Source organism: Felis catus, chromosome D1 (genome assembly GCF_018350175.1).
Source record: "Felis catus isolate Fca126 chromosome D1, F.catus_Fca126_mat1.0, whole genome shotgun sequence".
In the NCBI taxonomy this organism is placed as follows: Eukaryota; Metazoa; Chordata; class Mammalia; order Carnivora; family Felidae; genus Felis; species Felis catus.
This window is the reverse complement of record NC_058377.1, coordinates 64,021,661-64,038,483: the sequence shown is the minus strand read 5'-3', so window position 1 is coordinate 64,038,483 and position 16,823 is coordinate 64,021,661. Positions and strand designations below refer to the sequence as shown.

At 39.1% G+C, this 16,823-nt stretch overlaps 1 protein-coding gene across 8 annotated transcripts in view; it reads right to left on the bottom strand.

Annotated features, from left to right (window-relative positions):
* Window positions 1–16,823, bottom strand: part of NLRP14 (NLR family pyrin domain containing 14) — a 286,975-nt gene that overhangs the window by 243,916 nt on the left and 26,236 nt on the right. For 6 of the 8 annotated variants that reach the window (XM_045038890.1, XM_045038889.1, XM_045038888.1 and 3 more), the window contains 4 exons: window positions 11,208–11,378; window positions 10,650–10,820; window positions 8,690–8,860; window positions 6,635–6,805 (listed from right to left, as the gene is read on the bottom strand). In XM_045038890.1, the coding sequence (XP_044894825.1) occupies window positions 6,635–6,805; window positions 8,690–8,860; window positions 10,650–10,820; window positions 11,208–11,378 (684 nt within the window). The remainder of the gene's footprint in view (window positions 1–6,634; window positions 6,806–8,689; window positions 8,861–10,649; window positions 10,821–11,207; window positions 11,379–16,823) is intronic. The other 2 variants (XM_045038887.1, XM_045038891.1) reach the window with 2 other exon arrangements.

The following is a 16,823-nucleotide window of genomic DNA, read 5'->3' as shown; positions in this document are numbered from 1 at the left end:
TGAAATTTTGCTTTTGACAATGAAAATAACATAGGGAAACCCACTATCTCAAGACATATTAACATTCTATCGCACATCTTATAAGTTACTAAGGCAATAAAAAGAAAAAATAAACAGAAAAGGAAAAGACAACTATCATTCCCAAGAGAGAGGACTGTGTACCTAGAAAATCCAAGTGATAAAGCAATTCTAATCAACCAGAGGATGTGCCAAGCTACTGGGTATGAAGTTAACACACAAAACCCAACTGTGTTTCTATGTATAAGGAATAAACAAAATGAAAAATAACAATACCCATTTACAATAGTATTGCAATATAGCAAGTACTTAGGAATAAAGTCAAACAGCAAAATAAAGGGCTACCACAGGAAAAATTACTAAGCTTTATTGATAGAGCTAAGCTAAGGAGATCTATCATAATTGATAGATTCAATGCAATTCTAATCAAAATGCCAACATATGGGTAGGCATGGGAATATAGGGAGATGCACATGCCTGTGTGTGTTAACTTGATAAGCTGATATTTAAAATTTTGTTTGGAAACGCAAAGGAAGAACCCAGTAATAGACCCATGCACCAATGAAGACTTGATTTATAACAAAGATGGCCCTGCCAGACAGTGGGGAAAGAAAAACAGTCAATAAGTTTTGCTTATTGACTTATATTTCCACATAGGAAATATATTAAATTGGATTGACCTCAAACCATATATTTTTGGGGGTGGGGGGTGGAGAGAACGTGCATGCACACAATTTGGGGAGGGTCCAATGGGAGGAGAGAGAGAGAGAGAGAGAGAGAGAGAGAGAGAGAGAGAGAGAGACAGACTATCTCAAGCAGGTTCTACTCCCAGCACAGAGCTCAGTCTTACCACCGTGAGATTATGACCTGAGCCAAAATCAAGCATCAGATGCTCAACTGAGCCACCCAGGCACCCTACTAACCATATTTTTAAATTAAAGTTTCAAATGCTTCATAAGCTGCCTTTTACATTTAGAAAATACTAGAATGTCTTCATAATCCCAGAGTTGGGAAAAATTTTCCTAACCAATTACAAAAAGGACTAATAAAGGAATAATCTGATGTTACAATTAAGTTCTTTGGTTCTATAAAAGACACCATAAAGAGTGAAAAGAAAAGCCCAAGTTATTGTCACGTATCTAAGTCACAATGGCTCGTAACCAGAATATATTGGAGGAAAAAAAAAAAACCTACATATCAAAAAGGGGAAAATGGCTCACCCAATGGAAAAATGAACAAAATAAGTGAAAAAGCAACTTTACAAAATAGGAAATCCAAATGGCTATTAAGCATCTCAAAAGGTGTTGAACCTCTCTTTAACCAGACAATTCTAAATTAAAACCACAAAGAGATGCCAAAACACACACCTGATTCACTAACACTTTAAAAATTAAGTCAGACAAAATTGGCAAGAATAGAGAACAGGAACTATCACACACTACTAGGGGCAGAATCAATTAGTACAATCTTTTTTTTTTTTTTAAGTTTATTTATTTATTTTGAGAGAGAGAGAGAGAGAGCTGGGGAAGGGCAAAGGGAGAGGAAGAGAATCCCAGGCAGGCTCTGCATTGCAGTGCAGAGCCCAATGCAGAGCTCAAACTCATGAAATGCGAGATCATGACCTGAACCGAAACTCAGAGTCAGACGCTTAACTGACTGAGCCACCCAGGCACCCCAGAACAATCTTTTTGACAGTATCTAATAAATTTGAAGACCCAGTCCCAATGATGTAATAAATAGCTATTTTTCCTAAATATATACGTATGTGCCTCAATTCATGTAGTAAAATATTCATCAGCAGCATTAGTCATAAAATAAATGAAAAACGTCCACCTACAATAGAATGGTTACATAGTTTGTGATATCGTCATTCACTAGAATACTTTACAGTGGTAAAAATGAACTAACTACAACTACATGAAATGACTGGATGACAAATTCCTAACAATGAGCAAAAAAAAAATCCTAATACAAAAGAATATACTGAGTATGATTATATATAAGGTTCAAAACCTAGCAAAATTTAACAATACATTGCTTAGGACTATATACACTCATACTCTACAGATAAATAAATGATGACCACAAAATTCAGGATAATAGTTTTACTTCTTAGGGAGGAGGGAAGAGATTTATAAAGGAGGAGTAGGGGAATTTAATTTCCTGGGAAAATTCAATTTCTGACCCGGGTGAGATTACACACGTTTGACATTTATTTATTTATTTATTTATTTATTTATTTATTCATTCATTCATTCATTCATGCATTTATTTTTTAACTTATTTTCTCAAAAATAAATAACAAATTAAGTAAAAAATAAATAAATGCAGGGGAGGGGCAGAGAGAGAGGAAGAATCTCAAGCATGCTCAGTGCTGTCAGCACAAAGCCTGATGTGGGGCTTGAATTCATGAAACCATGAAAGTTGATATCAAGTTGATGCTTAACCAACTGAGCCACCCAGGCAATCCCTAGCTTTTAAATAGTTTTATTCACTTATTTCTATGTATTTTATATTTCATAGTGAAAATGTTTAAAATATGACTTGGTAGATCTTTTTTTTTCTGTGTATAAACATTCCTTTTCTTCCCCCAAGTTTTTATTCAAATTCCAGTTAGTGGGGCGCCTGGGTGGCGCAGTCGGTTAAGCGTCCGACTTCAGCCAGGTCACGATCTCGCGGTCCGTGAGTTTGAGCCCCGCGTCGGGCTCTGGGCTGATGGCTCAGAGCCTGGAGCCTGTTTCCAATTCTGTGTCTCCCTCTCTCTCTGCCCCTCCCCCATTCATGCTCTGTCTCTCTCTGTCCCAAAAATAAATAAACGTTGAAAAAAAAAATTCAAATTCCAGTTAGTTAACATACAGTGTAGTATTTGTTTCAGGTGTAGAATTTAGCGATTCATCACTTACATACAACACCCAGTGCTCATCACAAGTGTCCTCCTTAATACCATTACCCATTTAATCTACCCCCCCACCTACCTCCCCTCCAGCAACCCCCAGTTTGTTTTCTATAGTTAAGAATCTGTTTTATGGTTTTCTTTTTTTTCCAATGATCCAGCAATTTTACTACGTACTAGGTATTTACTCAAAGGACACAAATATACGGATTCAAAGAAATATATGCACCCTGATGTTTATAGCAGCATTATCTACAATAGCCAAAGTATGGAAAGAGCCCAGATGTCCACTGACTGATGAATGGATAAAGAAGATGTGGTGTAAACACACAATGGAATATTACTCAGCTATAAAAAAGAATGAAATCTTGCCATTTGCAACAACGTGGATGGAGCTACAGAATATGCCAAGCAAAATAAGTCAGTCAGAGAAAGACAGATACCATATGATTTCACTCATATGTGAAATTTAAGAAACAAAACATATGAATACAGGCAGATCTTTAAAATATCAGAAGAGAAAAATAAAAATTATGGACTGTAGATGACATTGGAAGAAGCAGAAAGGGGGTCATCACTGCTGAAAATGAACTTAAAATTATGGGTTAGAGAAAAGTGAAAGGAAAATGAGTTTTAAAAGATTAGAAAAAAATTATAAAGACAGACAAAAGAGATCCAACATAAGTGTAATTAGTGACCCTGAAAACAAATTAGATAAGCAGAAATTAAAACACAGGAAACCCTATAAAAAAATACAATCTATGGCAGACCATTTCCCCAGAAAATATTAATGAGGAAAATTCTGCACAGGACAAATTATTGTTCCTAAAGAGCAATTCTACAGACATTCAAGCCAAAAAAAAAAAAAAAAGTATGTTTAACCAGTAAGGACACTAAAAGGGAAGAATCAGTTGGCTTCAGACTTTTTTCTAACTAGATTCAATGCTAGCAGGCAGTGGACTTTCTGTAAAACTCTCAGAGGAAGGATGACCAAAATATGAACACAACCAAGCTGCCACTCAACGTCATAGAAAACTGAGACATTTCCAGATATACAAAAAGTCAAGGATAATAGTACTTAGATCTCTCATTTTGAAGAAACAATGAGCCAATAGTCAAGGTATTCAATGAACATTCCATGGTCCCTACCATCCACAGGCATCTGGTATTACTGAGCTCTGGAATGATCTTTCGAAATTACAAAGATCTGTGACCCTACCTCCCTCACCACCTCCTGGTCAACATAGTATAGTGGGGCATTTGGTCACTAAATATGGCTATCCCCTGAAATGGTTCATCTCTGTCTGGCCACTTCCTGAGTAATGATTACGTTGAAAGGGACAGAAAGTCATATAAAACCTTTGAAATTTCAGGATTCCATCTTGATTATTCCTGGGCATGATACTTTTCTTTCCATAACAGCAACTCCAGGCCAGCCTAACTGGTGTACCCTCCAGGTGACAGGCCAGCCACAAAGGACCTGTGGGGTTCAAACTTAATTTGGCTTCAGACACCTGGAGTCACCTTTGGATCATGAGGATAATGACCGTTTGGTTGAGTATACTGCTTGAGAAGTCCCCCTACAAGCAAAGATGCAGAACAGAATGGGTTTATAGAAATATTATAAAAAATGCTTTATTTTTCTCCTGCCAGATCCCTCTGGACTGAAAGCCTGGGTACGAGCAGGGGATGATTGGAGAAAAGGCAAAGTTACAGGCACTAAGATGGGACACACTGATTTCAGGACTGTGGGGAAGAACAGCCACACTAATACCTGGGGAAGTAACATCTCAGAACCTGTGAGGTGCTGGGAGTGGGAAGAACAATTCATTATTTCTTTTCCTTCCCTAGACCCAACACAGCTGCCTGGAAAAATTATGTGGTCTGCTGAAGTAGCAGCTATGGCTGGCAAAGTGACCCACTGCCCAGTCTGTCCACATGGCGTGGAAACAGAAAATTCCACGTGGATACGGCAGGTCCTAACTGTTCTGCTGCACCTGATGTCATCAGCAGCAGCCTCCCAGATCTGGACCTCTGTCATGGGTGTACAAACACAACCGGTACAAACCTTGTTTCAGTCTGTTATAAATTCATAAGCTTCTCTTGATGCCAGTGCAGCCTTGAGTTATACGATTTATGTCTAACACTGTAACTACTCAGTGACACATAACCAAACCACTGTAATGGTGACCCAGATCAATAGAAAACATCCCACATTGAAGTGAATTGTGTTCCTTCAGGTTATATGTTTTTTATGTGTGGAGGTGTGGTCTACTGAATATCTCTTTATTGGGTATGGGACTACTTTTGGCCAGATTTTGTTCCCTTTATTTATTGCCAATGATACCAAGATCAGCAGGTCAACCTAAACTCCCTTTCACGAGTTATAATGAATAAAAGACTTTTTGGTCCTCCCTTGGTCTCATTCAGTTGGCCGGTCCAGGATGCTGAGGACATAGTTGAAATCAATACTGCAATCTGACCTCCTCCCGTGCTTGGAGTCCTAATTATGGTGGCCTTAATTAAATGGCGTAGGAGACAAATTGAGCAGATTTGGCCTCAGCCTCTGTTGGTGAGATTAGTGAGCATGGCATATCCATGTGAAAATTAACCAAGATTGTATTGTGCAGAAAAAGGGGGCAGATACTTCTGGGAGACATTCTTCTGTGAGTCTTTTGCTCTCCTATTTATTGACAAAAATTTAAGACCCTGACAACTCTACATGGCCACTTCCTAGGGGGTGTGTGCAGTAAGCAGTCTTGAGGGATGTCTTCCTTTGGGGCAAAGAGCAGGCTTGCTTTGTGCTTGCTATAAAGTGGTGAGTCCCCCAAGCTCCATGGGATGCAACCCACTCCATGTGCAGGTGTCCATCTGGGCTATCCATATCCACCCTGTGGGACTTGGGGGACAAAGAAAACTGACACACATACCCTAGTGCATATGCTGCTATGCTAGGAGTAATAAAGTCCTCTGTCTCCAATGGGACTCTGGGTTTCCTTCCAGCATCCATGAAAACAGTGATAGGCTAACTTATTAGGTTATAAGCAGGATAAAATTAAATTTCCAATCATTACAACATCATCATTGTTGTCATAAAAATATATGAATAGTTAACGGAAACATAGGTAAAATAGCACTTTCTTGGAAGAGTCAGGGAAACATATCATAGTATTTGGGTTTCCCACCCATAGAGCAAAATTCTTGACCCAAAGGTCAATAATTCATGCTATGTAAGAATGTACTAGTCAGTATCAGTTAAAGATTCAAAAAGAAAATAAACACCTAAACAATACATGATTAAACATAAAAAGTACTCAGAACACAGGATAAGACCTTATTAGATTGCAGGCTCCTTAAGAGCCTAGATAGCATTTTTTGAGAGAAGACAATTAGCAAAATCTTCAATTTAATAAGAAAAATTAATTCAAAGACAGAATATCTGAAGGTTGACAGAACATGAAAGACCTTAAAACAAGGACCTTTTACTTCATACATACCCCATCTAAGGCACTAAAGGGAACAGAAAGAAATGTGAACTATAGCTTTAATACTAACAACACATAATACACACTGATGCATATATTTGAAATTCAGATTCTCATTTCTGAGAGTAACTTACCTTCAAGCCCCATTTACTTTTCATCCTCTCTCATGTACTAAATTTCTTCTGGCCACATTAGCTACCAAATAGGTACCACTTTCCTGATGGAAAACTGAACTCACCCAAGCCTCTGAATATTGCAGTTTGGATGTCTCAAAGCTTCATACAGAATTTTGACTCCATCATCCTGCAGGTCATTGTTCCCAAGGTCCAGGCTCTGCAGGTGTGGGTTGTTCAGAATAGCAGAAGCCAAATCCAGACAACACATACTAGTGAGTGCACAGCCCATCAATCTGCAAGAAATATAAGAGACAAGTGAGACCTTCAGTTGTGAGGCTTAATTAGTTTATTCCTAGGAGAGAAGCCCAGGTATCTAAACCCTTTTCCTGACTCTTTTCTATCCACAATCCAAGACGCACATAGGAATGTCTAACATTATCAGTAGAAACCAACGGGGTTTCTTAATGAGAAAAAAAACCCCATTGGGTAAAACTGCTTTCTCCCACAAACAGGCTGTTATCCACCAAGCTTCCCAAATCAAGGGTATAAACACATTTCTATCAATACAAAAAAATGGATATAAGTTTACCCAAGGAACCCAAAGATTTCTGTGCTTTCAGTTTCCAATAGAATTTTCAAATAAAAATACTTTAAAAAAAATGTTAAGGTGTTACCTTCCAAGAGGAAGCAGCCTACATATAAAAAGATATGTCTTTCAGTCTTTTGTAGGGTATTCAAGAGCATTCACAACCTGGCCTCAAACGTTCTCTTTCCATACTTTGTCCCTAACCTATTTGCCAACCATACACCTCTGTGTTTCTGTTTTTTATTTTGTTTTTTTCCAAATTTACCACACCTATCTTCATTCCCCTTCTTTTCGCTCTTCCTACCTTCTGCCAAGGATATCTGCACACAACAAAATCCTCTTCGTCTTTCAAGGCTAAGGTAACTCAATCCCCTCTGTCCCACTCCTTGCTCCTTGGGACTTTTGTCATTTTTTTTTTCAATGTATTTATTTTGAGAGAGAGAGCAAGCTAGCAGAGGAAGGACAGAGAGAGGGAGAGAGAGAGAATCCCAAGCAGGCTCTGCACTGACCGTGTGTAGCCTGACACAGGGCTTGAACTCATGAACCATGAGATCATGACCTGAGCCAAGATCAAGAGTGAAGATGCTTAAATGACTGAGCCACCCAGGCATCCCTGTCATATCTTTATGACAAATGGGATATATTATGGTTGGCTGTATATTCATTTCCCTGCCATCAGCATTTTGTAAGTTACCAGAGGCAAGAGCATCACCTTAGTAATAATCTTTAATGCCCTCAGAATGTATTTTATATTTGTTGTAAATTTTGGTGGAGAGAACTGGCATGGCCTGCATAGAAGCTATGAAGGTAGCTACAAAAACACAAATTTGTCTGTTTATAGCAAAGCTAAGGAGAGAAAGTGGACTAACCAAACATCTTGTGTATGTAGGTCACTTAGAAATTATAGAAACTGTGGCTGAAATAAAAGGTATCGGGTTTAAAGATAATTTCCATGAAGTAAAATTTTGCCTTCTAATTGAATAATAGTCAAGGAAACTTCAGAGAATTAGATCATATATATTTTCCTAAAGAAGGTAGAGATATGGGGCACCAGGGTGGCTCAGTCAGTTGAGTGTCAGACTCTTGATTTCAGCTCAGGTCATGATCCTAGGGTCATGGGATTGAGCCTCGTGTCGCGCTCTGTGCTGACAGTGTGGAGCCTGCTTGAGATTCACCCTCCCACCCCCCACCCCTCCCCTGCTCTCACTCTCTTGCTTTCAAAATAAATAAAAACATTTAAATAAACAACAACAGAATAACTGGATTATTGGATATTTTTTAAAATTCCCTTCCCAGTTTAAAAGTTGACCTAATTATAAACATGAATTGAAGAAAGAAAAACTAGTGGAGCACAGTTTCTGCTTCAGGGATGTAGAGCAGAGGACACACAGTAGACTCAGTGAGGTACAACAGGTTGATTACAATTACTGTAGTAACTATTTAAGAAAAATCTGATGGGCATACTTCCTCAGCTTGTCTCCAGCAGGAGGAGAGAGAATCAGCTGTGTATTCTTTTTTCTGACAGATACTCAGCTCAGCCCTTCTTTACTCATCTGTTAAAGCATGGAAGGTCAGGTCACAGAAAACCTACCCCAGGTCCTGAAGGTTACAGCTGGGATGCCGAAAGACATCGCACAGAAGCTTTACTCCATCATCTTGTAGCCAGTTGGACCCCAGATCCAGATGTGTCAGGCTCTTGTTGCGTAGGAGAGAAGAGGAGAGATGTTGACCGCTCAGTGAGGTGAAGTGGCAACGCCTCAGCCTATAGGAAGGACAGTATGAGGACACATGGAATCACTGCTTTACTGCCCAGAGATTTTGCAAAGGTTTCATCCTGTGCTCCCTCACCTACTTGCCAACACTCATCTCAGATCAAATACCCTCTCCCTCATTACCTCTTTGCCTGTCTCACTTGAGATATTCTTCAGAATATCCTTCAGAATATTCACTTGAGATATCCATGTTCTTCAGAATTTTTCTTTTCAAATGCTAGATTTTAAAATTTATTTTGAAAGAGAGAGAGAGAATCTCAAGCAGGCTCCATGCTGTCAGTGCAGAGCCTGATACAGGGCTCAACCTCATGAACTGTGAGATCATGACCTGAGCTGAAACCGACTCAAATGCCCAACTGACTGAGCCACCCAGACGCCCCCAGAATTCTTCTTTACTATAAATGAAATGTTAACCTCTTCACGCTGTGCATAAATACAGTACCTAATTGCAAAAGCAGCTACACGGAGAGGAGTAGGCATATGGAATAGAAGGGGAGTAATCATAATAAAGTACTTTTTTACATAATAGAAGTGGCATTTCCAATCAGTAGGGAAAAGATCTATTATACTATAAGTCATTTGGGAAAGCAGACCTGACATATGGGAGAAAATAAGTTTTAAGCCTTATAACAAAGTAGGAATAATTTAACACTTACATGTTAAAAATTAAACCATAAAGAATAGACATAAGTAGCGTTTTTTAAATAAAGGTATTTCCAATTATGACAAAACTTCTAAAAGTCATGAGGAGGAAGATAATGTGACTTCACAAGAATTTTAAACTTCTGTATTCTAAAAATAGCCACAAGAAAACATACAGAAACATGCTAGGTAAATTATTTGCAAAACAGAAAAAATAATGGCTATAATGTATGTCATATTAATAACCATAACATATATAACAGAAAACATCCAGAGGAAAATGGAGCCTATGAAGAGGCAATTCCTAGAATATTAAAGGCCAAAAACATTTGAAAAGATGCTCAACATTAAATTATTTTTATTTATTTATTTTATTATTTTTTTAAGAAGGCTCCATGCCCAAGGTGGGGCTTGAACTCATGACCCCAAGATCAAGAGTCACATGCTCTATCAGCTGAGGCAGCAAGGCGCCCCTCAACATCAAATCATTTTTAAAGTTATTTTCGATTATCTAATCAATACTGATAAAAAAAAAACAACCAGTAGATACTCGATGAGGATGTTAAAATGCAGGCTTCTAGATTGCCAAGGAATTATGAACAATCTATTGGAGAAAATGTAACCACGTCTGACAAAATAAAAATTTTGGCTCATCAATTCCACATCTGGGAATTCATCTAAGGACAATGAACAGAATAATCACACTGTGATCCAGCCATACCATGGGATGCTACATTCCTGTTTAGTGGTGTTCATATACATTTACCTGTTCTAGACCCAGAATATGGAGTTGGACAGGCAGACTTTAGTCCTGAATCCACCATGTGCTCATGAACATGAGGCAAACTATATAATCTTTCTAAGCCTCACATTTCTCACCTGGGGCTGAGAACTCAGTGGCCAATTGGACACCAACAGGTACATTTGTGCAGATTAAATAAATTTAGCACAGGGCCCAGCACAGAGTAAGGACACAACAAATGGCAATCATTAATACCATCATCCTCATCATCTGCATTATCATTATTGATAACAGTAGGGAAAATGCAAGGGACAGATTATATTTATAACACTGTTCCTTCTAAAATATATTTCAAAATGTATACATCAGCAGGATGAAAACTAGTGCTCACTTACACAAGGCTCTGGAGATTGCACTGTGGATGTTTCAAGGCATCACTCACAAGCTTTACTCCATCATCTCCCAAGATGTTGTCTGCCAAGCACAAATGTGTCAACCTTTTGTTGCTGATGAGAGCCAAAGAAAGATCCTCACAACCAGCTACTGTGAGGCCACAGCTTTCTAAGCTGAAGGAGAAACACAGTTGGGAAGGGACCAGTCAAATCCCAAAGTTCTTGTTTCTCATCCTCTTCTCAGGGACACTAGCTGGTACTTACAGTCCTTGTATCTCTACTATAGAATCAACCTTTCAAACCTACTAAAATTACAAATGCCCTTGCATACAAGGGAGAGGAGGAGGAAAATAGTAATAAAAATAAGCATTCATGAAGAAAAGCAGCAGTTAAAAGTCTAATGAGAGAGAAAGCAAAAGAGGACTTCATGTAGAGCTCATCCAGGATTGACAAATGAGCCAAGTGGTGTCCAGACCCAAACAGTTTGCCCATACAGCTCTTAACTAAGTCACACAAGACTGCCCAAAAGGACTGCAGGGAAAACAAACCAGCAAGACTCACGACAGTCTCTCTAGGTGACACTTGGGATGTCCTAAGGCCTCACACAACAGCTTGACTCCGTCATCTAATAGGTGATTGGTTGACAGATTCAGAAATACCAGGCTCCGGCTTCTAAGGAGAGCCTTAGAGATATTTAGACAACAAACTGTAGTTAGATCGCAGGATTCCAAGCTGAAAAACAACACAGGAAACCAGAGATGACCCTCCTCAGAGAAGAGTTATGACCACCACTCACCCAGCCAGATGGTGTGGGCTCCCAGACTTTGTGACCCCTTCTGAAAACCAGCTTCCCTACTTGCAATGAGTTATTTAGCTAAAGCACAAGGATCTGCTAGGGAGCTAGGAAGGGGAGAGCAGAAAGCTTGTCTTTTCCATCCCCACCTCCCCAATTCCCTATGAAAATATGTATGGAAGTCCTAAAGAAGTATTTTTATAGGATACTTTTTTTTTTCTCTAGGAGGAATTTCCTCCAACTACAACATGGAAGAAGGTGGACTGAAGGGTGTAGAGTCCTTGCACTCTGACTTCTGAAAAACATGGGGTAGGAAGTCAGGATGAAAAGCTGTGATTCCCACAGCTGTCTACCAAGAACTCACCTATTCATGGGAGTCAATCCATGTTTTCTGAGGAACCCAGTCCTTAAGAGTAAAAACTAGGAGTAAATCAGAAATAGGGGCACCTGGGTGGCTCAGTTGGCTAAGACTCTGACTTCGGCTCAGGTCATAATCTCACAGTTCATGAGTTCAAGTCCTGAGTCAGGTTCCGTGCTGACAGCTTGGAGCCTGGAGCCTGCTTCAGATTCAGTGTCTCTCTCTGTCCTGCCCCCACTCTCACTCTGTCTCTCAAAAATAAATAAAGATTAAAAAAAAATTTTTTTAAATAAAAAGTAAATCAGAAATAAAACAGTCTCTAAAAATAAAGCAAAAGAAGAACCAAAGAAGAAAGGAAGAAGTACATGAAGAGACCATATTTGTAGAGACTCCTATTTAGAGACAGCTTGTGCTTGGAGAAGGCTGGGCCTGGTACCAGCTCTTCCTAAGACGAGGAAGGTGACACCAGTGTTCCGGGAACTTGAGAGTCACTCTAGTTACTCCTTTGAATCAAGCACTTATCAACCCAGTCCCTCAGGAATTGTTTGTCTTCATCAGAATAAGGGTGTATATAGGTAAGAACAAGAGAAGCTCCCTCCTCAATCCAGAATTAGACCTCAGTGGATCACCTAAGGCTGGAAACCTCAACTTGCCCTGAAAAGGTGTTATGGACTGAACTGTGTTCCCCAAAATTCAGATGTTGAAGCCCATGCCCGCAATGTGACTATATTTGGGGACAAGGCCTTTAAGGAAGTAATTAAGGTTACATGAGGTCTTAAGAGGGGACCCCGAATCCGAAAGGACCGGTGCCCTTATAAGAAGGGAAGAGGTACCAGGACTGCACATGCATGAAAGAGGCACATGAAGGCACCAGGAGAAGGCGGCTCTCTACAAGCCTAGGAGCGAAGCCTCATCAGAAACATACCCTGCCGGCACCCTGATCTTCAACTTCCAGGCTCCAAAACTGTGACAAATAAATTTCCTTTGTTTAAACCACCCAGTCTGTGGTATTTGTTACGGCTGAACAGGGTGATACAAAAGGGTATTACAGCAACAGCCAAGCAGGCAGTTAGAGAAACAAGGGAAGCATCATACACTGGGTTCCAGCTCTTCCAGCAGACGAAGATTCCAATATTATGGGGCCTGTGGATAAAATGTTAAAGTTTAACTAAAGGACAGAAAATATGTACATGTATGAAAAACAGAAAATGGGGAAACAGAAGAAAATGTTTAGAAAAGCTTGCTTTACATCTTAAATGTATAAGGTGCACATTCTCTGAACAAGAGCACATCCTAAGAAGAAGTAACACTGAGAAAGGGAGCGGGTTTAAGATAAAGAGTCCAACGAGTTTAAAAACAGGAGAAAACTGGAATCCATATTTGAAGCAATAAAGAACAAAAGCAGTGAAAATATGTGAGAAACTCCTCAAGGAGGAAGGATGAAAAAAGATTAAAGGGACAAAAAGTAAGAGTTATATAGGAAAGGAGCTACAACCAATGACTATGAGATGCTCTTGAAGAAAGAGAGCAAGAGAAACAAACCCATTTTTAAAAATCCAATTGAAAGAAAGAATTCCTGGGCAGAAAAAAAGGTTGCTAGCAGATCAAACGGTACTTTCATGCCAAAGTAAGGAAAACTACCTGGACAACACCAATGAGAGAAAACTAACACGTATGAACCAGGAAGGTGGGCAGGAAGGTGAGGGGTTCAAGGGTCAGGTTATCCTCAGACTTTAGAACACCAAATGCTGCAGAGCAATGTACCAAAGTCAAAGTGCTAAGAAGGAAAATAGAGCCCTCAGACCCAGGTAAGAGGTCAATCATCAGGATTCCAGGGTGGCTCAGTTGGTTAAGTGTCTGATTTTGGCTCAGATCATGATCCCATGGTTTGTGAGTTCCACCCCACATCGGGCTGTGCACTGACAGCGTGGAACATGCTTGGGATTCTCTTTTTCTCTCGCTCTCTCTGCCCCTACCCTGCTCTCTCTCTCTCTCTCAAAATAAATAAACTTTATAAATAAACAAGAAGTTAATCATCTGTGAGGGCAATTGAGGGATATAAATGAAGTCTTAAAATATATCATTCATATACATTTCATGAAAATGGTAATTTAAAATTATACGGCCAATAATGCAATGAATGAAATGTAAGATTTTATACAGTAAGAAATGAAAGTTTAACAAAAAAAATACACATACACATTGATAAAAAGTATATAAAATTAAATTTGAATAATTGTTGTATTCATGTGCATCGCCATGACAAAAAGTCAGAAAAGTTCTGAAAGAGTTCAAAATGTAAAATGTGTAGCCCCCATAATCCTGATTAAATTAACATGCTGGAAATTGTATGACAGAGGTACATTAAATACAATGCCTTACATAAGGGTATTTTAAATGCTTTAATCCTTTTAAATTTGGTAATTCAAACACATTTGGAGGGAAAAACCCTGAAGGGTGATAATAATCCAATAAAAACAAGCAATATCCTACTTGCAAATTTCCAGACACACATACACATAGATCAAAAATGAAACACAATGTAATGCATTCAGGAAGCAAAGAACAGAAACGGTAAACACTAAAAAAAGGTTTTCAGCTGGGGATGTAAATATTACACGGCTCACATTCTTTTGTTCATGATCTGTTTCGCTCTTATCCTTTCCATATTACAAGTTTGAGCTTCTCAAGCTTTCTTCTTTTCCCTTAGCACTAAGAGAATTTCAGCTATGGACTTCCTAATTCCTGACAAATGAAATCTCAGCCTCATAAGAAAATGTTCCCTCTTTCCCTTATAGCTACAAAGAAAAGCAGATGGTATTACAAGTCTGAAAATATTTTATTGTAAAAAAGAAGTCTTATAAGAAGACATGTGGACTTTAGAAATTGCTACTGTGTCTTGTGAAAACAACCCTTAAGTTCTAGTAAGTCTATAATTTTGACCAAGTGTCTTATTTAATAATGTGTCACTCCTGTAATATTCAAATTGCTACTTCTGAATTTCTAAATGTTACAAACATGGAACAGATTGTGTCAAATCAGAAAGATCATCAAGGCTCTCCTCTTCTCTCACATGCATAAGGAAATAAAAAAAAATGTAACTCTGGGGGCGCCTGGGTGGCGCAGTCGGTTAAGCCTCCGACTTCAGCCAGGTCACGATCTCACGGTCCGTGAGTTCGAGCCCCGCGTCGGGCTCTGGGCTGATGGCTCAGAGCCTGGAGCCTGTTTCAGATTCTGTGTCTCCCTCTCTCTCTGCCCCTCCCCCGTTCATGCTCTGTCTCTCTCTGTCCCAAAAATAAATAAACGTCGAAAAAAAAAAAATGTAACTCTGGTCTCTTGTTTTTGAGAGTTTGAAGGTCTTGTCTCAGTTATGTTAATACAAAACATCAATCACCAGTAATTCAATCAAAAGCTGAGCTGACGACGGTGGCTCTAAGCTAACCCCTACATATGGCCCAGTGAAACAGAGGAGACACATTAACTTGCATTTGGGTTCTGGTGGGGGACTGACCCAACTCTCTCTCTCTATAGTGCCCCTACAAGGAGGCCCTTGACTGAAAATTTCCAAGCAAATTATACTTTTTAATATTTGTTACAGATCTGTAGTCATCAAGGCAGTATGGTACTGGCACAAAAACAGATACTTTTATCAATGGAACAGAACAGAGAATCCAGAAATGGACCCACAAATGTATGGCCAGCTAATTTTTGACAAAGCAGGAAAGAATATCCAATGGAAAAAAAAGGCAGTCTCTTCAGCCATTGGTACCGGGAAAACTGGACAGCAACATGCAGAAGAATGAACCTGAACCACTTTCTTACACAGTACACAAAAATAAACCCAAAATGGATGAAAGACCTAAACATAAGATAGGAAGCCATCAAAATCCTAGAGGAGAAAACAGGCAATAACCTCTTTGACTTCAGCTGCAGCAACTTATTACTTGATGTGTCTCTGGAGGCAAGGTAAACAAAAGCAAAAACGAACTACTGGGACCTTATCAAGATAAAAAGTTTCTGCACAGCAAAGGAAACCATCAGCAAAACTAAAAGGCAACCAACAGAATGGGAGAAGATATTTGCAAACGCCGTATCAGATAAAGGGTTAGTATCCAAAATCTATAAAGAACTTATCAAACTCCACACCCAAAAAACAAATAATCCAGTGAAGAAATGGGCAAAAGACATGAATAGACACTTTTCCAAAGAAGACGTCTAGATAGCTAACAGACACATGAAAACATGCTTAACACCACTCATCATCAGGGAAATACAAATCAAAACCACAATGAGATACTACCTCATACCAGTCAGAATGGTTAACATTAACAACTCAGGCAACAATAGATTTGGTGAGGATGCGGAGAAACTCTTTTGCACTGCTGGTGGGAACGTAAACTGGTGCAGCCACTCTGGAAAACAGCATGGATGTTCCTCAAAAAATTAAAAATAGAACTACCCTATGATCCAGTAATAGCACTACTAGGTATTTATCCAAAGGATTCAAAAAAGTTGACTCACAGGGGCACCCGCACCCCAATGTTTATAGAAGCACTATCAATAATAGCCAAAATATGGAAAGAGCCCAAATATCCACTGACTGATGAATGGATAAATAAGATGTGGTATGTATATACAATGGAGTATTACTTGGTGATCAAAAAGAATGAAATCTTGCCATCTGCAACAACGTGGATGGAACTAGAGTGCATTATGCTAAGCAAAATAAGTCAGAGAAAGACAAATATTATATGATTTCACTTATATGTAGGATTTAAGAAACAGATGAACACAGGGGAAGGGAAGCAAAAATAAGATAAAAACAGAAAGGGAGACAAACCATAAGAGACTCTTAAGCACAAAGAAAATGAGGGTTGCTGGAGGGGTGCTGGGTGGGGGATGGGCTAAATGGGCGATGGCATTAAGGAGGGCACTTGTAATGTGCACTGGATGTCACATGTAAGTGATAAATCACTAAATTCTACTCCTAAAATCATTACAATATATGTTAACCAGCTTGGATATA